Source organism: Protomyctophum bolini (assembly GCF_963924005.1).
Source record: "Protomyctophum bolini genome assembly, chromosome: 19".
Taxonomy (NCBI): Eukaryota; Metazoa; Chordata; class Actinopteri; order Myctophiformes; family Myctophidae; genus Protomyctophum; species Protomyctophum bolini.
Genome location: NC_137880.1, coordinates 27,672,053 through 27,699,900, shown reverse-complemented (window position 1 = coordinate 27,699,900; position 27,848 = coordinate 27,672,053). Strand labels below are relative to the sequence as shown.

The window sequence follows — 27,848 nt, the reverse complement described above, 5'->3', positions numbered from 1 at the left end:
GCAGGAGTATTTTGTCTCAGTGAACGATACTGTAAGAAGGTGTAGAGAGCCTTGGGACATGGCAGCGGACGGTGTTGAATGATACTACAACTCTCGCAGCACAGCCGCTTTAAGGAATTAAAACATTCATCAATTTCATAGTGGATTTTTCCACAATGACTGTTCTCCAATTCAGGCATTGTGACTTACAAAACACATCATGTACCGGTATACAAATGCTATTCAAATCTGACATACAGTAATGGCAGGTGCTGAGTCATTTCTAATAGTGAGTGACTAAACATTTATTCTGGGGATAACTAAATTAGATCATGAATGTGCTGCTCCAAACAGTCTGCACCCACTGTAATTGTCATGTTTCGCCAGAGTGCATGAAACACAAACCAGGTGATTACAGTATATGACTGCAAGTATATGCATGAGCCATCTTCATGGAATAAAGTGGCTATAAAATTAGGGCCGTTAACTTGCCCAAGAATCCATTTAGCTGTCATATGGTGCTGCAGGCATTGAAAATATCCCTGAACTATAAACCTTATTAAATTCCAACTTGCTTGCTGGCATACAAATACAGAGAAAGGTGAACTTCCACAGCAAGTTCCAGTAGACTGAAACAACGCAGTGGTTATTTCAGCCAATATATCTCATGCTCCTGTAATGTGTGCTGACAGCCATGAATATCAGCATAATAGGGCTTCTACAGTATAGCATACTGTAGACGCCAGACAAGGGGTAGACATAAGTAGAGTATATACAATTATAGTACACTGTAATTCACATGTACATTACATTTTTGACTTGCATAAAAAACTGCTTGCTTAAACAACAAATTGGATTTTAGATTAGGCTACTTAATGAAAGTGGCTTTCTTGTTTGGCAAAGGTTTTGGCAAACATATCCCTTTAAAACAGGTTTCCTGGTGGTGCCTCAGCCTGCTTTTTATTTCAGCACAGTGCATGAATGATACACATTAATAACAAGCCCAAACAGATAAGCCCAACTACTTCCTCAGGTGATGAAGAAAACCCAAGGATTCCTGCTGTGAATGTACGTACTGTATGTAGAGTATATGATGAATACTCATCAAGACTGTGCATGCTGATTGTACGTTAGTTAAGCTACAGTGAGCCCATTTTGCTACAGGCAATTAATCGGGCCTATCATTCATGGATGGTACAGGTACTGTATATTGGGGTGGAAGGTTGGCTGAATGGTGTATGACTCAAAGGTTGAACTTGTTGTTCTATATGTCTACAAACACAGGCCGGTGTATTCCAGCTGTAAACTGCAGACTGCATCTACGGTGCCCACCAGCTCTGCTGTCTTTTCATGTGTTCTTTTTAATAATGCACAGCATAGACCTGCTGCTATGCTCACGTATCTTTATACCTTATCTGTATAAATACGTAGCTTTTTTACTTTGTTTCTTTTCTTGATCTCCTTTCCCCCTTGCCCCCCCTTGTTCTTCTCCCCTTTCTTTTCTATGAAAAAAACTAAAAAACGAAACAATTCGAAGAAAAGGAAACGCCTGGGCGAGTACCCATTCAATTGTGGCATACAGGAGCGCTAACGAGTCTCTCTCTCTCTCTGCTGATTACTGATGGTCTGCAGCTCTCTACGGCTATGTCTATGTCTATGCCAAAAAACGGACCGGTCTCTTTCAGGCTACCTATCCATTGATAAACACATGCATTTAATCAGAGCGATTGAACACAGGGGCAGCTGCGTTGCTGTGCCCCTGGGGCCAGTTTTGTGGTCCAGTGCCTTGCTAATGGGTGCTTTAGAATCAGAATCAGCTTTAATTGTCACATCACAGATTTACAAAGATCAGTGGGTGAAAATGAAATTCACTTTTGTGCATAGTTTTGAAAGGAAAATTCATGTGGCGGTCTCCAAGGCTAATGGATATGCTACAAGACCAACATAGAGGTGTCAGATTTTTTTCACTGATTAGCCTTGCTAATTATACTGCTTTGCTACTGAAAAGAGGTGTCCAGCAGAGGAACTCTACCTATTCAGGGAATCTGAATAGAATAAATTATAACACCTTGGCAAATCCCCCGCCCCCCCCCCCCCCCCCCGTTCTCACTGATGTTCTGTTCCTGACAATGCAATCTACTGAATTGCTAATGGCAAGACATGTAAAGTTCTCAAATGGCACATCTGTATTCTCATTCTCAAGGCATCCTATAGTGAGGGGGGGGGTACCCTTTAAGTCATTTACCACGTCCCGGTAACGCAGCCTGTCCTGGAATGCAGAAGTTCCGTTCTCAAACCCAAGACGTAGAAAGGGACGACGGCTCCACTAAAAAACCTGTTAAGAGGATGGCTCAAGCGGACTTGAGCCACGAGAGGCACCGCCGTGCGAGCCGTTAGGCCATAGAGCGTCGCCCCCTTTCAGAATGACGAGGGCACCAAGAAATAATTCCCCATTCATTTTTCCCATAGGCGTTTCTAAAAGTATTTATTTAAAGATCTGTAAGCCTCGGAAAAAGTAAACAGCTTAGTTGACAAATCATGAAAAGAAACATATTTTTTTGGCCAAACAAATAATTAGAAATAAGAAAAAAAGGGCAAGGTACAACACTTTTCTTTTCTTTTTTGTCATGTTTTGTTAACTCGGCTGTTGGCTTTGTTCGAGGCTTACAGATCTTTAAATAAATACTTTTTGAAACGTCTATGGGAAAAATGAATGGTGAATTATTTCCTGGTGCCCTCGTCTTTCTGAAAGGGGACTTTCAGAAAGACGACACTGCGACGCTCTATAGTGAGTTGCAGTTTTGAGCGTTGCGACGTCCGCTTCAGCAGCCGACTCAGCGCTGTGCGAGTTACCTCTCCATAGGGACAGCATCGTAAATCATCACTTCCCCCAGCATGCAACGTTAACTATAGTCCACAAACGTCATATAGTGCCACATGGTCCCATCCGGTCGCAAGCAGTCACCCGATTTTACGGCTTGAGATGACGATGACACCTTAAAATGGCCTAGTTTTGAAACTACAATCCAGAACAATACTGTGCTTTACTTTAACCAATGAGTATGTTAGACCTGAGGACGATTCTACAAATGCCTTCTAAATCACGACAGTTTTCTGAAAAACCCTATGTTTCTATATCAGTGCTCTCAAACATTTTCATGTGAAGGATATACTAAGCTCTTAATTTTTTACTTCAATCAACATGCATCTCGTTTAAAAAATGAACACGAGGGATTATCGAGCGACTTTATCGTAATCATAGCGAGGTAAGCAAGCAACATTATTTCTCCCGGTTTTTGTACAGAACGGAAGGGGGGGGGCTTTCTGAGTAAAAGCTGCCATATCTGCGCGGCACCCCGAGCTGCTATTTTGAAAGAAATCCCGGCGCTGATTGTGTTAAAGTAGGATTAGAATTTGTCTGCAGCTGGTGACAGGGACATTTTCTAGTTGACACATGGAGGGAGAGCAGTGCTACATGGGAATACACAAGGCTGAATAAGTGTCAGTGTTACAATGTGTAAAGGTCTCAGAGTGACAGCAGAACAGCGGTTATACAATGCAAGTCCAGGGCCGGGCAACACAGAGCTGAAGCAGGAAGGGGACACACAGGCCCTGGGGAGCTGACCCCTCGTTACCCAGTGGCTTTCTGGGCCAGCTGGGATAATACGCTGAGCATGCATGGTCTGTTAGTGTTGTGACATGGGTACAAGAAATGAAATGGGTTATATTTCTCTCAAGGTCTCTTTTTAAATCGCTCTGCGTCTTTGACTATATCTCTTTCTTTCTCATACAATACGCACGCACGCACGCACACACACACACACACACACACACACACACACACACACACACACACACACACACACACACACACACACACACACACACACACACACACACACACACACACACACACACACACACACACACACACACACACACACACACACACACACACTATTAAGATTATCATCAGAGAGAAGGTCTAACTCAGTCCTTCCTTTTTTAAATCAAGTTCCTTTGTAAGGAAATATGGACAGATAAGCATATTTCTTCATGGAATGACTAGCATACATGGATGTAACTATTGTCATATTGTAGTAGAACTAAAGCAGATGATAATTCACTACCAGGGATAAAATATAAGCAGAGAATATAAGCAGAGAAACCTTAAAAAGAATAGCTTTCAGGGGAGTCCATAGCAAAGTGTCCATAGCAAAATGTAACAAATACATTGAAGGCCATTGCACATTGTTGTGGTTATTCAAGCACTCGCTTCAATTTGCATAACAATGTCGATTTGCAGTTTGTCCATGAGTGTGTCCTGAAATTTCTTGGCTGGCCGGTGTTGTGGGAAATATAGCAACAGGCGTGGACCACAGAGAGACGCCGCAGGTCTAAAAGCACACATGCATGTCCTGTCACCCAGAGCCCAATATCAGAGGCATGAAGCACGTCGTCGCCGGAGATGTATCTCACACGGGTATCTCCGGCAAGCTATTGATGCAAGCTGGTTGCAGAGCCAGCATCCCTGTCAGACAACGTGTGAGACGGGAAATCGGTAAGAGAGGAGAGGACAGTGGGAGGATGCAGCAGGCAGGAGGCAGAGAGAGCTCAAGCACATGCCGTTGCCATAGAGGCGGCTCATGCGGACGCGGCCTGACTTTTAAACAGGACCCACACGACGGGGACTGAGGTTGTGAGAATGTCTTGTCAACGTTTGATGACATCCTTTCGTCACTCCAAGATGCTCATCACATATGCAAACAAAGAGGAGGCAATGGAAGAGCGTGACCACCTGTCTTAAACCCTGATTCGTTTATCAAGATCCCCCAGGGCTCTATACCAGGTCTGCTCTTTCTTCCCAAGAATAGCTCATCTACGAGCTCACAGTGAGCTTGTAGATCTGTATTTTTGATCAAATGTTTGCCACAGAACAGAATAGGGACAATGGGGTTCATGTAACGCACGGACAAATCTTCCGTTAGATTTAGACGAAGGAATACAATAAGTGAAAGCACGGGATTCCCAAATCAATAGCGGTTTAGTCGAATGGAGGTTGAAAAGTGCTGCCAAGTGTATTGATTGGCCTTATGGCTGAGTGATTGATCCCCACTCTGTGGTAATGTTTACATGTAAAACATTTACTGCAGAGGACATGCTGAGGTGTCAGCAGTTTGAGGCCACTGACAGGGCAACTGACCAGCAGGAAACTGACACTCTGTTGAGGTGTCAGCAGTTTGAGGCCACTGACAGGGAAACCGACCAGCAGGAAACTGACACTCTGTTGAGGTGTCAGTAGTTTGAGGCCACTGACAGGGAAACCGACCGACCAGGAGGAAACTGACTCTTGCTCCTGTCCTGAGGACCACATTCATGCCAAAAGTGTAGGCCTATGACATTTTTTATAGCCTGGCCCTAAAGTATAACCAATTAATGCATTATTTGAAAAAGTATTTTCATTTGCTGCCCTTCAGCTGTTGCACACGACTATATAGACAGTGTGTAATTGGGTATAGTTTACATCAGTTATTGCAAGTTATGATCCTTAATTGATACCCGGGGAAAATATAGAATAATGTATAAAATATAATAAGAAATATTAGGGATAAAACATCCATTATAGTCTAGCCATTGTTACAGGGAGATAGAGTGTATAAACATGGTTTGTCAACTCTAGAAAGGAAAGGTCAGCTGTTGAATCCTGTGAATGTAATTTTAGGGGGGGGGGGAGAACGCCTTCAGTTTGTAAATTGGCAACATAATCACAGATAACCTACTACAGTCAGTAGGCTATAACCCTAAAAACAAACAAGTATCTTACCGAATCTTAAAACGTGTGGCATCCCGCGAGAGTATCCAAGAAACAGCAGCAAAAGCGGGACCAGCCTGAGGTTGAAACTGAAAACGAGACTAGTTATCACAGGGAAGGTAATCTTCATGTTGTTTGTCAGAATGCACAGTGGTAATCCCCCGTACGCGTTTGATTCCCCTACGGTCGTTCTTCTACGGTCGTTCGGCAGGGTGGACGGTAACCCACGCGCAAGATCACGGCATGGTCACTCGCGCTTCCCCTAAATCCATTAGCAGTCCCGGCATGATCCTCCTCTTCACTGCGCCAAGAAACAATCCTCCGGTTCAAGGGACGGTGGGACATCCATGTCGAGAAGTGAACAATCCGGTGGGGGCCCATGCAAGCGTGGGCTAGCTGAGGTGAAAGCGCGGATCCGTATACAGGAGTGTCAAGGGAAGTAAAGAACCGCCAATCAGGGGAGGATCGCGATAGCAGCGACACATGAGGCACTTTGGGTTGCCTACGCTCCCATTATGCTGCACTGCTGCACAGGCTCTGACGTCGAGCCAAGGTTAGTGCTGTGTGCGCGCGTCAGAGATATATGAGAGACAAGAGAGAGAAAGAAACACAGAGAGAAACACAGAGTTGAGTAACAGAGATAGAGTGAATGTCATGCAGGCTATACGAACAATTAAAAATACAATTGCAACGACATCCTATAGTAATTACGTTGGTTGCAAACAGTCAAAGGACGCTTGCACTCAAATTAAACTGGTTATGGACGTATTCACATTTCACACATGCACATTTAAACATTAGGTATAGGTAGCCTATAGGCCTACTGTCTGTGTTAGTATAGAAGTTACATTTTCCAATTTCCACCAAGACTATATCCCAAGGGCACCCAACCAGTAGGCTGTTTTATGCAGATATTTAATGAATTATAAGATCTCTCTCTCACACACACACACACACACACACACACACACACACACACACACACACACACACACACACACACACACAGTCCCCCAAATCTACTCATTGGAAAGGCATTCAGCACCATGGACAGCAACGCAGCAAACAGCAGTAATTTACTGTAATGTTGGTGGACTGTCCTGAATTATACCACGAGTATATCCGCTCCACAATAAAAATGACATGCCACTAAGGCTTAATTTGAATAGTTTTCTATAATTTGAATATTGGATAAAACTTCTATCGCCTATAAACATGCCAATGTGCATGCACTGACTTTCATGCATTTTGGTTGGTGCAAAGCGGGCACAGTTATTTTCACTCCAGTCTTATAGTCTACTGTACACACCGGTTTACTTTCGTGAGTAGGCTATATAATAATATATAATATACCCTGCAGGCGTATAGTTTCTGTGGGGTTATTTGTAATCTAAATCGTTGCAGGAATTTGCAAGCGGCATCTCTTTTAAAAGCACATGCATGCAGCCTTCATTGCAGAAATCTGGGAAGATTTGGATGAAACTATATGAAAGCATTGGGATTGGCAGAACAGAACATCCTTTATATCGACAGTAGCTGCTCAAAGGCACGTATGGATATTTAACCTGTGAAAATAACTCCACTTTAGACTTGCGAACACGCATGCGATAGTGTCGGTGGGAATCAGATTAGATCTCAGAGCTGATTACATTTCAAGGGAAACTATTTAATTCCTCTCAAGATTGTACGTTGGCCTATTATACTGTTTCTATAGGCCTATATCTAAATGGCCAACTCGAGGTCGGCGAAAAATCCATGGTTCCTCCCGTCGGCGTAAATGCTATTGATGTGCACCGTGTCAGTCAGCGTCCCTTCACCTCTCTCTCGCCTTCTCTTGCGCTTGGCAGGATCCAACCTTTCATGTAGAACAGCAATGGGCCCCCGCTTTGAGTGGGTGGAGGGCTACGACATAAGAACAATCTGATCCGCTAGTCTAGGGGTCTTTGATCGCATTGTATCAACAGTGTATAGCCTATAGTCCAGTGTGAATGGCTGCATGGTGTGTGTGTGTGTGTGTGTGTGTGTGTGTGTGTGTGTGTGTGTGTGTGCGTGTGAGCGTGTGTGTGTGTGTGTGTGTGTGTGTGTGTGTGTGTGTGTGTGTGTGTGTGTGTGTGAGCGTGTGTGTGTGCGCGCGTGCGTGTGAGACAGTGTGAGAGAGAGAGAGAGAGAGAGAGAGAGAGAGAGAGAGAGAGAGAGACAGAGGGTCCGCACTATGCCGACACTGCAATGTGAGAATATCAAAGAGCAAGGCGCTCATCATTGTGCCATCTGGTCTATTAGCATAATTATGGGGAAAAGATCAGGGTTTCAGGCAGCAAGCCGATAGAGCTTCACTCCTAGCATGAAAGGAGCTGTGAGCCTGAGCCTGTTGGTGAGCCTGCACGGAGAGAAATCGTGTAGGCATTTTTCTACAGTGACAGCGCCCTCTGGCCTAAATCTGACATATTGCATATTGTATTTTCATTTCAAGGACCCACAGTTGTTTGATATGCAGCCACTGACTCCCAAAATGATATATACTTCGCCCTTGGAGGGTTCAATGTTATGTTCATGTAATAACTCAGTATCTTATACGCTCTGTTTCGGATGGTTAGTGATCTCAGATTCTGTGTCATGCTTGTGCAGATAATCTATAGTGTAGCCAACACAGCTGAGTCTGCACTACCAAACTGAATGCAATATTGTAATACATTGTTTATCTTTCTTGATGCTTGAAGTGTCAAAACATGTTTTTTAAAGCTATGTGTGTTTACAACAAAAGGTAGGCTATATGTGTAGCATAATGCTTACAGGAAATAAGGATAGCTTCATCCATTATCACACCTATCTTCTGAGTGCATTATAGTCCAGTGACTATATGTACTTTTAAAATTGGTGTGATATTGGAGGAAAATAACACTGATGAACACTAAATAATTACAATTACAATGTAGGCATTTAGCGAATGCTCTTAATTCAGAGTGATTTACAGGAAAACACTATAGTAATGCAACAAATGCATATGCATGAATCTCATATGCATTTCTATACATAAAATGCATAGAAATAGTAATCTAGGACCATAGGTAAACCAAGGACCTATCAGTCTTTAAACAGAATAACATTAAAAAAATCAATGTGTACATTGAAACTATACACACTAGGATGCCAGGTATACAAATGACCTGCATCTGTCTATAGATAACTATCTAAATTACATTTTGGCCATTGCATAAATCTGCAAGGTCGTCAAGGCTAGGACAATAAGTGATAGTGCTAACTTCTAAGGTGCTGAAGAGGTGAGTCTTCAGATTACGGCGGAAGATTGGGAGTGAATCTCCAGTTCTAGCGGCAATTGGGAGTTCAATGCGGAACACTCGATGCAGCTCAGCTCAGACAGTATTGCAGTTGAAAATTGTACCATGTATTGAAATTAGAGACAAAAAGGAAAGGAAAATAACACAGTATATACGGACAGTCATACCGGTAGTTCAATATATTCTGACAATGTCCAAACCTGGCCTGTATATGACATAAAGGCCACTTGAAAAATGCATGTAATATATGAACTAAATGACAAAAAGTTTAAACCTTTTAACAAAACCACTGAACATTATACTTAATAAAACTTTAACATTTCAAACACACCAATTCAGCAATTTAATTTCAGTCACTGGGTAATTAATTGACACCAGCAACCAGCAGAGGATGTGGGAATATATAAACCAGCATCACAACTGTTTTGACTGATCATACAATATTATATAATTCAATAATATTTAAATTCAGGAATTAAACAATTGTGCCTCGGCCCTCTACACTAGTACATACCTGCAGCAGCTGTATGCGTGTGCTCCACACCATCCACCTGTCTGCTGTATGCGTGTGCTCCACACCATCCACCTGTCTGCTGTATGCGTGTGCTCCACACCATCCACCTGTCTGAACACAGAACAGAACAGGCAACAATGAAACCAATTCATTAAACATTTTATGACATGATTTGTGTATTGAATTGTAAATTTGTATGTCTGGCTATATGCACATTAAAACGGCTTAATCCAGATAAAAGCAGCTGTAAGCCTATACATAAACAGGGCAATCCATTTTTGGCATACATTGACTTGTTCGATATGCAGGTGAATGCACGCTTTCAACTAGCTACCAAGCTTCCCAAACAGCTAGGCTATACAGTAGTTTAATAGGTGAATACATATTGTGGTGGATGATAGGTTGTGATAATTAAGGCACTGTTGAAAACACCAGGGACAGCAACACTGCATTGCTTTTAATTAATGAAGACTCCAAATCCGTTCTCGTTTATAACGAGAATTCAGGAGTTGAATGTACAGTATTATCTATTCAACTACTGCGGAGGGGCTTTAAGCAAATAAATAGATAGTCACTGCTAAAAGCCCTCCACTGATCTCTCACCGCCGGTGCTGGTGAAAAGACAAGGAAACCATGGAAACAAGATGATGCGCATTGAATGGTAAGACCCTGAAAGCAAAGATGCTCATTCACTTTTGCCAGCCCACACTAAAGGCTGTGTCTCTATAGGCTACTGAATTATTCTCTTATGTACAGTTTACTGTTATGCTCAGCTCCACCATATGTTCGTTGAGATGAATACAATTCATAGAATAGGAATTTATCTGATAAAATACCCATTATGAAGAAAAAAAGTGGAATGTCCGCACATGATATAATGGACCTAGATATCAGACCATTCTTTTAATATACCTACCTGACATGCCTCTCCATTATTAGTATTATTAGTATTATTATCTCTGTGTATTCATTTTGTAGGTAACATGGATGTTATGGTGTATTTATTGTATTTTAACATATTGTCCGTGAGTGCATGGCCCCTTAATTGATATATTTATATTGTTGTTCTGGAGTGGATCTTCACATACAGCCGATTGGTTTATTATTTGATTGAGTGACGACGCCCAGTTGATTCTCACAGATTTAAGGATTTCAAGCCCGCATAGAGCCATAGACCGCAGACATACTGACACACACACAAAGTGTGGCTCAGGCAGTGGCAAGAACTGTTGCAGTATAAGGGCCTGAGTTCGAAGTGTACATGTTCTGCCTGTGTGCATGTGAGGACATACTCATGTCAGCCCCCACGGCTAGATGAGTTGGCACTGGCCTGTAGATGCAGGCCATTGTTCCTAATAGTTAGGATGGATCATGGGAGCATGATGACAGAGACAGACCACATTTCTACCAATCAAGCAAAAGGCATGCATCACCGCTGGCCAGGGGAGATATTGCTTTTATTATGAGCTTCAGACAGGGCTACCTGTCAACCAGTATATTATGTACCCTACCTACCCGACGATAGGGCCTACAATTTTCAATGGACGAAGTTCACCGTCAACCACAGCAGATGTGATATATGCGCCGTCAGGCACCATATATGGTGCCCAGGTCTCGTGACATCACGTGACATCATCAGGGATGGAGATGGGGAGACCCTGATGTCATAGTAAATGCGACCTGCTGTCGCAGTTAAGCCCATATATGGAGATACCTGATGTTATCAATATTGGCCAGCAACTCTACATCTGACCTCAAACCCTTAGATCTTCATGCATATATGTCAGAAACTGTTCTGACATTCCATATGTTGATACTTTCCCATCCATCCTTCCTCTTCGATGTCTCCCTTTTTACTTATACCTGTCCATTCAAATTTCAAACTCTAGACGGGCCTGCCCCAAAGTTATTAGTGCAGCCGCGCCCGGCAGCCGGCGAAAACTAGAGTTCTCAACAGGCCCGAAAATTAAGGCCTGGCCCTACCTTGGCCCTCATCAAACCCTGTACACTTGTCCCACCCTTAGATCTCCATACTGTATGGAGCTGACCTGTTCTGACATTCCATATGTTTATCTGACCTCTGTACACTCAAGACATGCTCCTTATATGGCCAGTCAGAATTCATTCCATGTTGATCTGACCCCCCATGCCAAAGCGCCAGCGCTCACCCAGCAGTCTGTCGTCAACGACGCGTCTTACTGGTATAGTATGGTTTAAATGACATTTCACTCATTCAGCCATCACTTATGATTATAGTCCATGCAAGCACTGCAAGTTTAATAATGATTGGTTTTTTATTACATGTGAAGACCTTTGAAAGTATAGTTTGCTAGTGCATATGTCTGTGCTGTGCTGTCAATAGGATCTTGCAGTCCTCAGAGAGAAGCCATTCTTCGGGGACAACAATTAGTCAGCTGAGGCAGTAATTAGGACCTCTCTGCACACACTGTCACTTTGCCTTAGCGCTGACGGATCCCCACAGCACGCAACACGCTCAGCGCTGCTGCGGCACATTATAATATGACGGGACGGCCATCTGTAATTTCAGAACTCAGCCATTCAAGTCAGAACACGTCAACAATAAACTGGGCTCACACGATATGGACATCGGTTTTTTCTGTTGTTTTAAATCCAGAAAAAAGCTGTTTGCTGTGCTCTCCTGCTATCAGGTGTTTGCACGTGTGTCTCCACCCTGCGTATCAGATGTGTACACAGGCAGACACAGGGTACACACACACACACACACACACACACACACACACACACACACACCCAATTTTTCTTACTGCACATTTAATAAATTGGACTCCCACTGACAGAATGTGGAAATATTTTTACTACCAGACAATTTTTAATGGATTTGATAATTTTCTTACAAATTCCATTAAGGCCTACATACTGTACATTTACGTGTGAAATGTGAAGTGAGGGCCGCTCTTATCATCATACATCACATTCCGTGCACAGCCACGTGTCATTTCAGCCAATCACAATTAGCGTCCTCACTTTTCGGTACTCACTTTTTAAGCATTCAGCCAATCAAATCATCGCTATGGGGTACACAGTACACAGACATAGGAGGGGCTAGCTCCCCTCAAAAAAATATCACACCATAATTCATGTTGCTGGCAGTTGCAGCAACTATTACCACTGCATTATGAATAGCGTCACTACTACCCTATAGAATTCACAGTCCCCCATAGATCTCTTTAACCTTTGTTTATCCAAGGACAGTTTGCTGAGCAAGCATGGTCTTTTTTAGACATGTCCTGCTTCACATTTTTACAGCTAAACATGTTCACACCTGGGAGTTCAGCTACGGTAGCACAACCCCCATACTGCTCTTGTTTCCACTCAGGAGCTTAAATGGAGCAGTCGGTGGCTGAAGTGCCTTGCTCAAGTGCAAGTTAACAGTAGAGTTAAAGACCGGGGAGCAGTGTCACTTTTTTTTACCAAGATGGTTGGAGATAATAAGTGACATGATATCGACGACCTTCACAAACCCGCCTCTCTAATCCTTATAGGACACCATCCCAGTAATGGCCTCTATACCGTCTTGCCCAGAGAGATATTCGTGGATCTGCAGTTACAGTAATAGCCGAGGATGAGAAAGCTCAACACCGGCGCCTAAGACAACCAGGCTCAGACAGGGATAACAGCTTCACAGCACTCAGCCTTTTATGAACAAAGGATCAGCTCCTGTAAACTGGAAACAAAATATACCAGACAGCTACAGTAGCATGAAGGGGTTTTGCCGGCAGGTACAACCTAGCAACACTAATATGGCTTGTCAGAGTGAGAGTAGCTGCTAGCTGGTATTGTACATTTCCTTCCAGAGAGGTACAATGATGTGCCTTTTGTCTTGTTCAGCCCCCTGAGATTTAATGCACTAAAAGCTTTTAAGACTCATGCCTGCCAAAGAAGAATTATCTGACTAAAGTCAGTTGGTGTTGCAAGGGTATGGAGTCTCTTTTTATTTACACTACAGTAAAACATGAAGGACATTGTAAAGTGTCATTCATAAATGTGTCTTACACCAAAAGTTATTTGACATGCAGATTTTGAGATATTGTCAAATTAGGGGTGCAGGGTACAATTGTTCATGCATGACAACATTTAGTTAGTCAATGATATACTAAGCATGCATGGTCATCACATCGGACAATTGTAAAAGTTTGTAATGTAATACCAACAATCATTGCAACACATTTCATAGCCTCACCCCCTGCAGTTGCATTAGCTGACAGTGAATCTTATCCGATCACACCCCCCAAAAACCTGCATCTCTTCAGGGTTCTTTTGTGCGGATACTCAGGAGTAATTTTCCCACAAAAGGTCGTCTCCACCCCCTAAAGCCTAATTTATATTTATACCCTAATTTTCAACTGAGCGACACAGTTGAATGATGGTCTTAGTATAACCCTGCTTAAAACAAATCCTGCAGGCAATGTTTACACCTTAGATTCTTTCTACTGGATAGAAAATCCCAGTGTTTATTTAACGGTGAAGAGTGTACACATTGGAACCAAATGGACATCCATTTCTACACTAGGATTGTACTGCATACAGCGCACGGAAATATAAAGGAGAGTTCTCTGCAATACTGCCACGGCTGTGGACAAATGAGGCCACTCTTGAGCATAGTGCAGGTTAATTCTCTACTTCCACCACTCTCTCCCTTGCTCTTTTCTCTTCTCACCCTCCTCTCCTGTCTAATAAATCATTTCTACATGCATGCATGCAGATAAGCCTATCTGTTTTCCCTGTGCTGAATGAGGCTTGCACACAAGGACACCTTGTGATCCCAGAGCTCTTTTGCCTCCGTCAGAATTAAGGCCTGTTCCCTTCATCTCCTCGTGGTGGACATCAGCATTTCTTCCTCTAGTTTGAAACCACTGTCGCTCACATTACTGCATGTTGAGGGAGTCACTCTTCTGCTGCTGCTGCTGCTTTTCCACATGCAGCCACAGAACACTTACAATCTCCACAAATGCTTTTGTGAGCAGCTTAACACCAAGAAAAAAAGAAAAAGGGAATTGAATGACTTATCCTCTCCCCTCGAGTCAAACATAATTTGACTGAGAACTGAACTGCGCTATGTTGGGAGTTAATACAGAGCTACAGTATATGCAAGCGACAGATTCGGAAAGAGAGAGGGAAGTAGGGAACAAGAATGAGTAAGAAAGGAGTATGCGTGCATGTGTGCGTGTGTGTGTGTGTGTGTTCAGTCCCAATTGTGGCAGAGTGCTTCACCACTTAATCATCTTGTGGTCTATATATAGGCCTTCACGGCCGTGGTATATTGGGAGAAGATTAATGGGGGGCGGGGGGGGCTGGAATGCTCTAATGCTCCAACACTTCTATACTTATGCAGCACTTTTATCTACATATTGTACTTCACGATCAACGGTCTAAGTTCCACTCTCATCTTTTTTTGTCTCTTTTTAAATGGCTAGAGCATATCGTCACTGTTGGGTACATAGATAATACTGTATGTACAGTGGTGTAAATCGGCCATATAGGAGTGAATATAACTAAGTCTCAGTCTATCAACAAATAATACAGAATATGAACATATGAATATATGATATGCTTCTGTAGTGCACATCAGCTGGTCCATGTGCAGTGCACGTGTGCCAGAGTCAAGCAGGAGTCAGTAATCCCAAAGAACAGTTCTCAGGTTATGCGGTCAAGCTTGGTTGTGGAGCCTGGTGGCTACTGGCACAAAGTCACTTTGTGGTGTGCCCAGAGGGGACATGGAGGAGTCTGTGGCTGAAAATGATCCTCATCCGTGCTAGCTCAACACAGAGGGGATGAGAGGGGTTTATCATCAGGGATAGCATCCAGTTTAATGCCAACTACAGAGCTGGCCTTCTTCACCAGCTTATTCAGTTTGTTGGCATCCTGATGTTGCCCCCCCAAAAAAACTAAAACTAAACACAGACCACGGAAAAGAAGAGGACACTGGCTCCACTACAGACTGGTAGAACATCTGCAGCAGCCTGTACTAGCACACAATGATGGACCTATTGGCCTGCTCAACTTGTAGTGTCCACCATCTCCCCCTCCTCCCCTTAATTTAACATAGAGATGATGCTACTGTGTACACAAAAGAAAGATTTTCACTGCTATGTTTGTCACAATGACCATTCCACATAAATGAGTTTTTTGTTTTGACAACATCTCTAAACACACAAGAGTGTTAGTCGTGAGTGTCACTCGCATTATTTATTTATGTATTTTAAAGTTTATACAATGATTTTCTGAAAACCTAGCTGTTGCTTTCCAAAAACATTCCTCTGCGATACAACCCTGCACTATTTGTTTCTGTGATTTTGTTACAAACTACGTGAATTGTGGGAAACAGACAACGTAGCTACTGTACCTGAGGTGTCAACAAAGACTACTGAAATGGATGTTACACAGTCCACGGATGATAATAAAGGAGTGTGACATGGTTTTGGTTTAGACTCTAAACCAAAACAATGCCACATGCATTCATCTAAATGTGAACGGTTGTATTGTGTTTGGGGCAACATCTTTGAGGGGAAATATAAGAGTGTGATATATAGGTCAGTTCTTGAAATATATTGCTGCTACAGTATCTAGTTACCCGGTTGAAATTGTAGTGTATAGACAAACTTGTAATTTAAACTTGGTATCCACTATCCACACCTTCCACACCCAATGACGTCTTTTGTTCTGACCCTAAGCCAGTCAAAACAACTTGCAAGATCCCTTTGCATCAAGAAAGTTGTTAACCAGTGTAGGAAAGGATCACAGGACTGTTAATATTCTGCCTGTTTGCCAGAACTGTAAGCTTACTGGAATCAAGAATCTAAATCAAAGTGTATATAAATAGCACATTTACATAGAATGACCACGGTCGAACCAAAATATCGAACTTACAGCAAACATACTATGAACACTTCACACAGATTATATTTGTATATTATTAACGTATGTGGCTTAAATGGTCTATGAATGCTACCGATTTATTCAAAGGGCTTTACAGTTGCCCATTGACTGTCATTTTGAGCATCTGAGAGAGGTCAATATGAGCGGTAGAAACTAATTTATCCTAGCTTTGGCTGCCATAGTGTGAAGAGGAGCAGGAGAGCAGTCTCTTCACACAAATGCATAATTGCTCTTGTTCACTGTGTTGCTTATCACATAATAGAGCTTTTATTGCATTATTCCTATAGTGTGGGGGTGCAACCGATATAAAACTAGAAAGTGATAGACCTGCTCTGGTGTTTCTTTTTGTGGGCTAGACTGGTGGAAATAAGATATACAGGTACCGTATGTGCCCTATAAATATAATGAGAAAACTGTTTATTCTTTATCTCTTTATTCCATAAAATGCGAGTTAAGACAAAAAAGTAAAAAATAAGAGTAAGAAATCTCATCCCATACAGGTAAGTTCAAGGAAGGACACATGGGTAGAGGTTTGGGTTGTGTAGTAATTGCCACGATGTAACTCCAAAGGTGGGCGAGATATCAAATATAGTTGGTCCATTGATTAGAAATTGATCATTCAAAATGTGCTCCTCATTGACTCACATTTCACAGAGAAACAGCTCTCAAAGTCAATATTTTAAGCGGTAAACGAACGCAAACCAAGCTGATTCTGCCAATATAGAACATCATAAAATGTACTATTCTTTTAATTAATGTATATAAAACATGATTAAAAGTACAATAACTTATAAACTGGTGTTTTCAAACTTCCAGTATCATCATTGACTCAAGGCGGTCTAACAGTGACATGGGCATCCAAACCTCACTTTATAATCACGGCATCTTCTGTCTCTGCATCTCTGATCCCAATTTCGGCAAGCGAATCCAACGGTTGGATTGTAGCTGAAAAATGAATGACGTATCCCAATTAGTAATTGAGAATGGTATTAAAATCAGAACATTTTAAACTGAAACATTTGTCAAGCTTTTATCATACTATGATGGCTCAATTTAGTTTTGGGCATAGATTTAAAAGAAAAGAAAAGGAAAGAAAAACAACACTTGACATGACTGACTATACAGTATATGTCAGACCAGCATTCATTGATGTTTTGGGGTGACATCCAAGCTCAATTTTGGTAGTGAATCTAAACATAAATCTGTGCATAACTGTAGTCCTTCTGGTTAATTTCCCTATACTGTGTTTGAGTGGCTTGGCAACAATCAATCAAATGAGGATATCAAATCAGCCAATAGGATACACAGTAGCAATAGGGAAATGAGCCAGAACAGTAAACGAGAATGCCACCATTCTGGAAACCTGTGAATAAAGTTATATGCCCAGAAACTATTCTAGATGCCACCATATTCCAAAGTTCCTCTTCCCCACACTTTTAAGCACAAATCCCCCAGACCTTGCCAAGTGTTTAACAAACTGCAAGGTGGCAGCTTGCACCTAGTGATGTACGCATTTACTCTACAAAGACTTTTGTGTGTTCTGCTGTGTGTGCTGCTTTATTCCCAGGTTTCAGACAACACCAAGGCCTGTCCATCTTCTTCACCTTTGTAACACACCATCTGTTCCTGCCTCTCTTTCCCACTCACATCCCACTTTGATGTTCTAATGATCATCTTCAGCAATATGCCAAATGAAAAGGGGAGATTGTGTGTATCCTGTCATGACCATACAGTAGGCGGCAAGGCTAAGAATAGGAGAGGCTAAATGACCATATCATATTTGTTGAGGACAACATCCAACCTATAGGATATACTGTACTAACTGTAGGGCTCAAGTGGTTAAAAGTCTGCTGAAGTCAAGTCAACTTACACGTAGAAAATGTCTCCTGTAGACATTGCTGGCGTGAGTGTGTCAACAGTAACAGCCTCTATGTAGACTAGGCAGTCACAGAATTCTCTTGGGTAGCGTCGCCTCAGGCCATTCACAAGCTCCCAGTCCCCTGTTCCACCTGGATTGTCAATGTCAAACCATCTGGTCCACTTGATGCACACTGCCCAAGAAGCAATCAAAGACAAAACAAATGACTATACAACGTAATCAGTCAAGCAATGGAACTTCAGCACACTACAAGTTGATATGGGAAGGTGGGACCACTGTAAATCAACAACATAAAAGAAAAAAATGTGTCATAGTTATTAGTTATACCTCCACAGAATGGTGGGTGGCAGACAAAACGAACACGGTAGTCACGGCATCGACAGTCTTTTTGGTCTTCGTTCTTACATATGAATCCAGTGGTTGTGTCCATCCTGAAAAAGAGAAGGAGGCGTATGTTATTTTTTTCTTTTTTTCCCCTGATGCACAGTTTAAATTCTGAATGGGGGCTCAGGAGGTAAAGTGGCCGCCTTGATTTTGGTCGCATACTTAGTAGACTACTGATCACATTAGAGCAACATCTGTATTGCTTATGATGGGCTATATTTATGAACACAATTTGAAGAAATGTACAGTAATGTTAACTGGCTTTCTTCTCAATAAGTTCCTGGTGTTGGCGTAGCTGTAAGATGACCATACTTGGACAAAATCATTTAAATGACATAAAATAATTTAAAGGCTGAATAAATATAATTTTGTATTACATGGTTCCTTGCAGTGTTTCATAAACCCATCACCCACTTAAAACAGCAACAATAGGTGGACGTTTGTGGACCATCTTTTTGCTTTTCTTTGCCGTTATTTATATGATCATAGGCTTATGTTATTAAGTTGAGTAAAATGTATATGACACAAAACATAACAAAACCATAATCCATCTGAACCAATACTTCCTTTAAGTCAATACTTACGCTGCAAAAACCTCCCCTGTTAGAGCTGAGCTGACTCCACTTGTAGTTGTGACCTCAATTCCAGACGGGTTATCACAAATCTTCCCAGGGTTCTCGTTGCGAAGCTGTGCAAGAGTCTCGTCGTCTCCATTACCCCAGTGCCATGGCCATGGGTTATCTCTGTCAAACCACTCTGTCCAACACCCTAGACACGCCATCAAGAAAATACATATTCGTTAGCCTCATAGCAAAATGTACCTAATTATTTGGCTAAATTTACTATTCCTGCCTAATTCGACTCTACTGCTTCATTATGCCTTATTGCCTATGTCTTCGCCTACCAGAATGCGTGTTACATTCCAAATGGTATGAGGCTAACATGTTTGACTTAGGCAGAAATCATTTTGAATGTAACAAGCATTCTGATAGGCTGAGAACATAGGCAATAAGGTAGGATGAATTAGCAGTGGTAGGAGTATAGAGAGTATGCATTATCACTAAACGTATCTATAGATCTATACAAGAAAGAAAGAAAGAAAGAAAGAAAGAAAGAAAGAAAGAAAGAAGAAATGCAGTGATTCTGTTCTTTTCTAATACTTTCATAACATTTATATACATTTTATAATACACTAAAAGGTCATCTCAGAAATGTGTACTTACGGGCATTATTTGGATTCACATAATAAGGGGGAAACCTGTCGCCATTGGTATGGTTGGAGGGAAGGTGATGGGAAGGCAGAACAGCAGTCAAACCTGAATGAAGTTAAAACAAATACTGTATATTTGCTGAATGTCATCATGACCCTACTCTCTTTCTGCATGTCCTCTCTATCTACTATCGCTAGCAATTAAAGGCTTAAAATGCCCCCACAAAATGTCTTAAAAAAAGACTTTGGGATTTGGTTTCTCTGTCTCTCCCCTCAATTGCTGTTTCCCTTGTGCTGGACCCTGAATCTGTCATTCTTTCCTTGTGATCCTCAGCATCTGCTGGTATAGTGAACAATATGAACCGGCATAATCATTACATTATTAGCAATAACTAATTTGATCAATACTTATAGAAGAATATGAACATGGTTTACAGAACACTATTGCCTACACTTTTGTTCAGCAATTTCACAGTCATAGCGTAAGGGTACTGTACACTGCAGTACGGTATATATCTCACATAGTGAAGATCAATCTTATAGCAGTAACGTGTCCTACTGTAGATTGGTTCCATTGTACCTTCCATTTCCTCCTCTCGTCTATCAGTGGGCTCTCCCTCCTCTCCCTCTTCTCCCTCATAGTCAGCATCTGGTAGTAAACATATATAATCATGACTTCAACAATAACTAATTATGAAAGAAGATGAACAACCTTTATTTGCCCATTATTTGGGGTAAAAGAAAATCAACAGCTTAAGATTCACTAATTTAAACAAGTGGAAATGCACTCAACACTGTTTCATACTCATTGCCTACTGCAAATTGTACATATAACTCAATCATGTACAATTACCCAGTGATATTTCTTTGATTTTTTTTAATCTTTTGAATAATAATAAAAATGTTTATGTAGGAAACTAAAAAAGTGGAAATTTACTCGCGAGTCGCGACCCATACAAATTGGTCCACGATCGAAACATGGTCCCTATTTTGGAAACAATGCAAAACCTGTACTACTGTAGAATGGTCCCACTGCACCTTCCATAACATAACATTATAATAACCTGTACTACTGTAGATTGGTCCCACTGTACCTTCCATAACATAACATAACATTATAATAACCTGTACAACTGTAGATTGGTCCCACTGTACATACCTTCCATTTCGTCCTCTGTGCCATCAGTGTCCTCTGGCTCCATGTCTACCTCAGAAACTAATGTCTCTGCTGTTACTGGTATTGAATAAGAAGAAACGGAAAAATAAATAAATACATAAATACATTTTTATTTTTATTTTTTACAGGAATACTATTTTTTGTTCAACCGTTTTGTAGTCATTGCCTGGTGTAAATCTTACACACAACTCTATCTTATGCTATGAATATTATTACAGTTACAGTACTTTGCTCTGTACCTGCCAGCTTCTTTTTGTGGGCACATGGCTCTCCCTCTGAAGAACCCTCTAATGGAGGTAAAGTGGGAGGTGGAGGTGGAGGTAAAGTGGCAGACACATCTGAATAAAAATAGAACAAATAATGCACATTGTTAGGCCATCCCAATCTGTAAAACAGAAGGTTCTCCTCCTGCACACTATGCACAATATGTCAAATTACGATGTTTAGGTATTATCGTTCTAAACCTATATTCTTGCCATTTTACCAACCAGTGGCCAATTGAGACTTTAACCTTTGCTTTTATGAAATATCCAAGACTATAAGGGTTTTATGGAAGATTATTCTGAACATGTACTCTTGTTTGACCCATTCTAATACGCTTTAATCTTATGAAATCAGTCATGGCGACTGAGACCTTTAATCCAAACATCCAATGCCATTGAAGGAAATCTCGTACTTGCGCTGTTGAGTCGCTCACTGGTTTCTGAAGTGGGACTTGGCAGAATGGCTAAATTTCAGGGGGAAAAAGTGAATCAAAACATTGACAAGCAAATTGATCCTTTGAATATAATGTTCATATTGCACAGAAACACAATAGCCTTTCAATGATAACCATTGAAATGACTGAATAAAATACTTACCAACCACAAATCCTGCTATAATGGCAATCCTGAACTGTGTGAGAAAAAGAAACATGCGCACAATACAGTATTACATTTTGAAAGACCTACAATCATTTGTGTTAACTATCAAATGATATCCAAGTAAACATATAGTGGGAACGAGAAAAGAAATTCATACCAAATTGCTCATGGCGGCAGACGGAGTATTTCAGACCTTTACAGCTGTGGGAGTGACATGGCAACTGTCAATATTTTATTCAAAAATAACTGTTTTCATACAAGTATAGTTGATAATAAAAAATAGGATAGTTCCTGTCGTAAGTAGACTACGTACCTGTACTGTTTGTTTGCGCTAATGGGAGACTTGTCAGACTTTATAGTCTGATCCCTCTCTTCTGCACAAAAGAAAGTGTAATTGTAGAACTTGCAAACCTTCCCAAAAAATATACCAGTCTCATTTCATGAAAGGAGACTACTTAAGTAGATCATTTGACACTGTGGTCCAAAGTTTCAACCTATTTTAATGGCGTCACTGTGAACACTCATGTTTCTCCTCCATTGAAAATGACTGAACTGATACCGTGTACAATACATTGACTTGGTGATGGGATGGTTGTTAAATTGTTCTGCGAAGGGCTGGATCAAAACAGAATAGAACATGTAGACGCACCTTTATTGATCACTGTGGGAAGAGATGTCATTGCAGCACCACACACCACAGACATTAAACACAGGACAGATACAGGTAAGAGTAGAACAATACAGGTAAAACATACACACTGTCCATGAATTGATATGTGCAGACTATCAACATTGGATTGATGTGAGGCTGATATGAACAGGGTCAGCCAGCCTACAGAGTAGGTAAACAGTCCATCTACACTGTAGATGGACTGTTTACCTACTCTCTGTGGATTCTACAGTGAATATAATCAATGAATATAATCGATGGTGAAACATTTACAATATAATTTTATTTGGATATAATTTTACATCTCAATACTTGTATTGCCTTGAGTGATGCGTTAGTGATGTGCTAAATGAAATATTTAGTGTGCCCTCAATTTGTTTATGGATTTAATTCCTGATTCTGATTTAAAGAAGGTCAAAGAAGGTCTGCTCTGTAGCCATGGTGGCCAGGGTCAGTGAGTCAGCAACGGTAACAGATCTCTATAAGTGCCCATCAGGTACCAGAACCCAGGAGAATCTGTCTCTGCCCACTGTATAAACGATCTCAGCCCCCTGTTCCAGAGGGACTGTCCCATAATGGACCAGCACACTGTCCAGGAAGTAATCAAAGAGAAAAGACTGACAGTCAATATACAATGGAATCAGTCGAACAATGGCACTTCAGCACACTATATCTTTGTGGGATGGTGGAACCACAATCAACGGTATAAAAGACGAAATGCTGTCATAGTTACCTCCACAGAATGGTGGTGGCAGACAAAACGAATATGGTAATCATGATGGTCTGGTTAGTCATTATTTGAATCCTGTGGTTGTGTTGGACCTGAGTTTTCACTCAGATTTTCACGTACAGGCAAACGTTCTGAAAAAATAGCCGATCTACATATTCGTCCAACACATTGGCCGCTTGCAGTGAAGGACAAACATACTCAACCCACTACAAGTATTTTATTTGAAACACAGAAAACATTATGAACCCTTTCTCAACCCAACATCTCATGATACATTGATTTGAGATATGGCCTTGGGTTGGGTGTTGGCTAGTTTGTCTGTTTTGTTAGACTATTATTATTGACCTGGTCAGACTCAGCGCCCGTTCTTCTGTCACCGCCGCTTTTGTTTGAGTGAAAGAGGGATATCCTAGAATAGATGGATAGTCTTACACCCCTGGATGATGTATTCCTGCTTTTGCATTGGCCATGAAAGTAAAAAGTACGCAGAGTACAATTGTAACAAGTACTTCACACAAGTCCACAGCCTTAACAGTACAAAGTAGGGGAGTGAAAGTAATAAGTAATCAAAAAAGCAAATACTCAAGTAAAGTACAGATACTCAAAATATGTACTCAAGCACAGTAAATGTCAGTCCACCAACTGGCTGCTTGTAGCTATTTTCAGCAAAGAGATTTGGTAGAAGGAGGGGGACCACGGACAATTAAGTGGCACATATGAAATCAAACATTCACAAAAAGTTAATTTGATTAACTACATAGGTACTTAAAGCACAGAAAATCTAATACCTACCAACAATAAATGCTTGTCCCCATACAAAAAACAAGCATTACAAAAAGAGCACATGTAAACATTACTAAAAAGGGTACAAACAATAAGGAAGCCCCTTGAGATGCAGCATCTGGTTTTCGAGGGGGCCCTCAATATGAGGACATACAACATTCAGAGACACTGAATAGAACAATTGAGGGAGATACTTCTATGTTTAAACCTGACACTTGTTGTCCACCGTTTCTCAAATGTAACCTATTTAAATGGTGTCACCATGCAATCTCACATTTCTCCTCTATATAGGAGAATAGGGTCTGAAAGACGCTGAACAATAATATGCACCTGTACTGTACATAAGATGTAACAATAAAGAACAGTCGTGAATCTTTAACCTTAAGATAAATATGCAGGCCTACAGTATATAAACCTGTAAGCCAAATACCACTTTCCTATGATGTGGATGCTATGCCAATCAAGCAAGGTACCGTACTTAAAATTAAGGTAGGGCCAGGCAAATTGCGTCATTGACACACATGGGAGGCAAACTGGAACCGAAAGTTGCATGTAATGCATTGAAGTCAATAGGAGCCAGCTGGACCAGCGTATTAACAAAGAACATTTTTGAATGATTGTGACCTTTGTCGGTTCAAGAAAATAAAAGAAGACATATCACTCGTTTTCCAATGTGCACACTATGTAATTGAATGGAGGCATCTAAACAGCGGCAGCTGTCGTTTCTGTCTCTGCAGTATCGCGAGAATTGGTTGCCAGAAACGTACTCTGTGATTTAGATACCTACCCACTCTGCCTCCTGCTAACCCTCCTAAACATCAAGCATTAATGACCGTCACTCATCTGCAGTGCATTTAATTTAAAATACACACAAAACAACAATATGCCTGGCTTTTATCTGTGTCCATTCTCCACAAGGTCCCTGTGTGTACACTAATTAATTGCCCTTTGCGGAGAATAGCTGCCTCCCACTGTTCAATAACAGCCGGGGATCGTTGCCGGCTATTCATACATCAGCATTAAACTTTGTCATGTGAAGGGGCCGGCGTAATATTTTACACTAAATTGTGGTTTGGACTGGATGCCAGAGAGCAAATGACAGCATGGTGTAGACTCATTTATCATCTCCCCCCTGTTCGCCTTCTTTTGCTCCCTCTTACAGTACACTGCATCTCTCCCCAAGCCCACTCTCTCCTCCGTCTCCATGGAGATCAGTGTTGTTGTCATCCTTATTCTGTGAAGAAGGAGAGAAGGAGCTGACTGCAGACTTTCTGCTGACCCTCAATCCCTTAGTATGGAGTCCCGGCCTAAAGGGACATACTGTAGTGTTGGGGGGGGGGGGGTTATGTTGTGGGAACGTCATTTTCTGTATGTTGTAGCCACGACCTAATAACGCGTGTGAACCAGGGGGGCAGTCAGACAGATATTTTGTGAAGCCACTGAGGAAATCGGGATTTCCTGAAAGTTCATAAAATGGCCTGTTGTGGCGCTGTCATTGGACCCAGAAAAACCCATAGCCCCATAGAAGTCCATGTATTTGGGCCCAACTTCACCTAGACTGTATTACCTTAATAAACATGGTCATGAATACTTTCTGCTTCCAGTCACTAGTTTAAAGTCTCATTTCTAATGTCATAATATTCTTTTTGGAAAATTATGGTCCCATTTATTAAAAGAATGACCATAAAGTCGCGTATGTTCTGAGGGGCGTGGCTACCGTTACAGTCTATGATCGGGATTCCCCTCCCACTCGAGTCAAAATAAAAACCAACGGAGTCCCGCCTCGTTGTCTGGGCCAGCCAATGGCCAGCTGGGCCAAAACGGATCTAGAAAGATGGCGACTTACAATAACAAGGACTGACAGGCTTCATTTTACGTTCATGTTAGACCCGGAGAACGCTTTGTCCATATTTTTTACAGTCTATGGTGTGAACCAGACTCTGTGCAAGTGAGTGTATTTTGATTAAATCAGTGATACTCTCATTCTTTTTCATTTCAAGGACCCCTATATGTGCATTAGGCCACAGACTCTGTGGCCTAATGCACATAGGGGTCAGGCCTCCATTTTATACATTTGCTTTTATTTTTCTGGGACCACAATCTACACTGTAAAATCCTCAGTGTTCATTTAATTCTGAGTGTGTACAAAATGGTTCCATTTTCTCTCTCAGAGTCACAGACTTGTAAGGGTTTGTTTGGAACCCTGGTGGACCTCAAACCCAAGAAACAGTGGCATCACTGTTGCATGTATGTGCAATTGTGCACGTGCCTTGTGTACACTTGCAGTACACCCAGTATTGCCATATGTTATTGAATCCGATCGACCCTAATAATTAAGGTAGCAGAGCGGCACCTGATACGTCACCATTCAGCATTTCCCGTCACGCCTTCACACTCATAATGTAGAAAACACTAGCATTACTACGTAGCGTCTTTGTTAATTCAGCTCAGTGTCAGACAGCTCAACAGAGGACATGTACAAAAGGATCCTCCACCGGCTACGCCTGTGACCTGTCTTCACCTTACATGACCTGCTGTCATCATGTGTTATTTGCACACAAATTAAGCAACAACAGCATAATAGTGGGTTGTGCAGGTGAGATTTAGAAGTTCATCTCACCTCACAACAAAAATACAAATACAAATTAGAGTTCAAATTCGGCCTGAAATCGGCCCTACCCGACCCGACATTTTCGGGCCAGGACGAAAATGTATGCTAATTAGTCGGCCCGAGCCTCAGGTTCCATAAAAAAAATACAATCATATATAATTCTTTTTGGGGGTTTTCGGGCCTAAAACACTATGCTAATTAGTCAGACCGGGCCGAGCCTCGGGTCGGCCCAGTTAGGGCCGGACCTTAATTGTCAGACCCGTTGAGAATTCACTCATTGTGTATTTATTTTTTATGCTCACTGTAGTTTGCTCATAATTGCTTTGTTGTCTGTAATTTTATTTTTGCTGTGTTCTCACTATCTGTTGTATTGATGAAATGCCTGTACAGCACTTTGGTACTAAAGTAAGTTCTGCACCCGAATTAACCACTGAAGAGTGAAGACCCATTTCAAAGTGGAAATAGCACAACTACAAGATCCCTATGCGTCGCACCACGATGTGTTGTGAGTTGTACAAATGTTAGTCATATTTGACCAGGAAATCTACGTTGACTCAAGTTGGGGTTGAGTACTTTGTCCACCACTGCTACTTATACACACATAACATAACACCTTCACAGTTTCTCACCTTTTCTATCATTGTGGTGCTTGTCTGTCAGAGGACACTTTCGTCTTGTGTCTGACAACCAATCAATCAAAGGCTGGCCTCCAGGATGGAGTCAGAGCCCTTCTCTGTGGGGATGGGTGTGTTACCATGGTAACTGTGGAGCTGTACCACCTACTAACAAGCAGGAGAATGTCTTGTTTATTCCTGTCAAAATAACAACTTTGTGTTTTTCTCTCTCTCTCCCCTTCTCTATATGCACTCCAACAGGCCTGTGGTTTGTGGACATGGCAAACAAATGTCCTCTCCTTTCAAATTGGCCACCCAAGCCATGGCCCCCACTTGTAAAAATACAGGGATCAGATAACTGATTATTCTTTTCCATTAAACAACAGTTATTTGTAAGTAAGTAATTTT

General features: G+C 41.5%; 1 protein-coding gene across 1 annotated transcript in view; it reads right to left on the bottom strand.

Annotated features, from left to right (window-relative positions):
- LOC308334649 (glutamate receptor ionotropic, kainate 2-like) overlaps nucleotides 1–21,194 on the bottom strand; it is a gene marked incomplete at its 5' end in the record, with an annotated part of 102,299 nt that extends 81,105 nt beyond the window's left edge. Inside the window, 2 exons of the mRNA XM_080791454.1 lie at nucleotides 20,573–20,641; nucleotides 21,152–21,194. Of these exons, the coding sequence (XP_080647580.1) occupies nucleotides 20,573–20,641; nucleotides 21,152–21,194 (112 nt within the window). The remainder of the gene's footprint in view (nucleotides 1–20,572; nucleotides 20,642–21,151) is intronic.
- Between the last annotated feature and the right edge of the window lie 6,654 nt (nucleotides 21,195–27,848).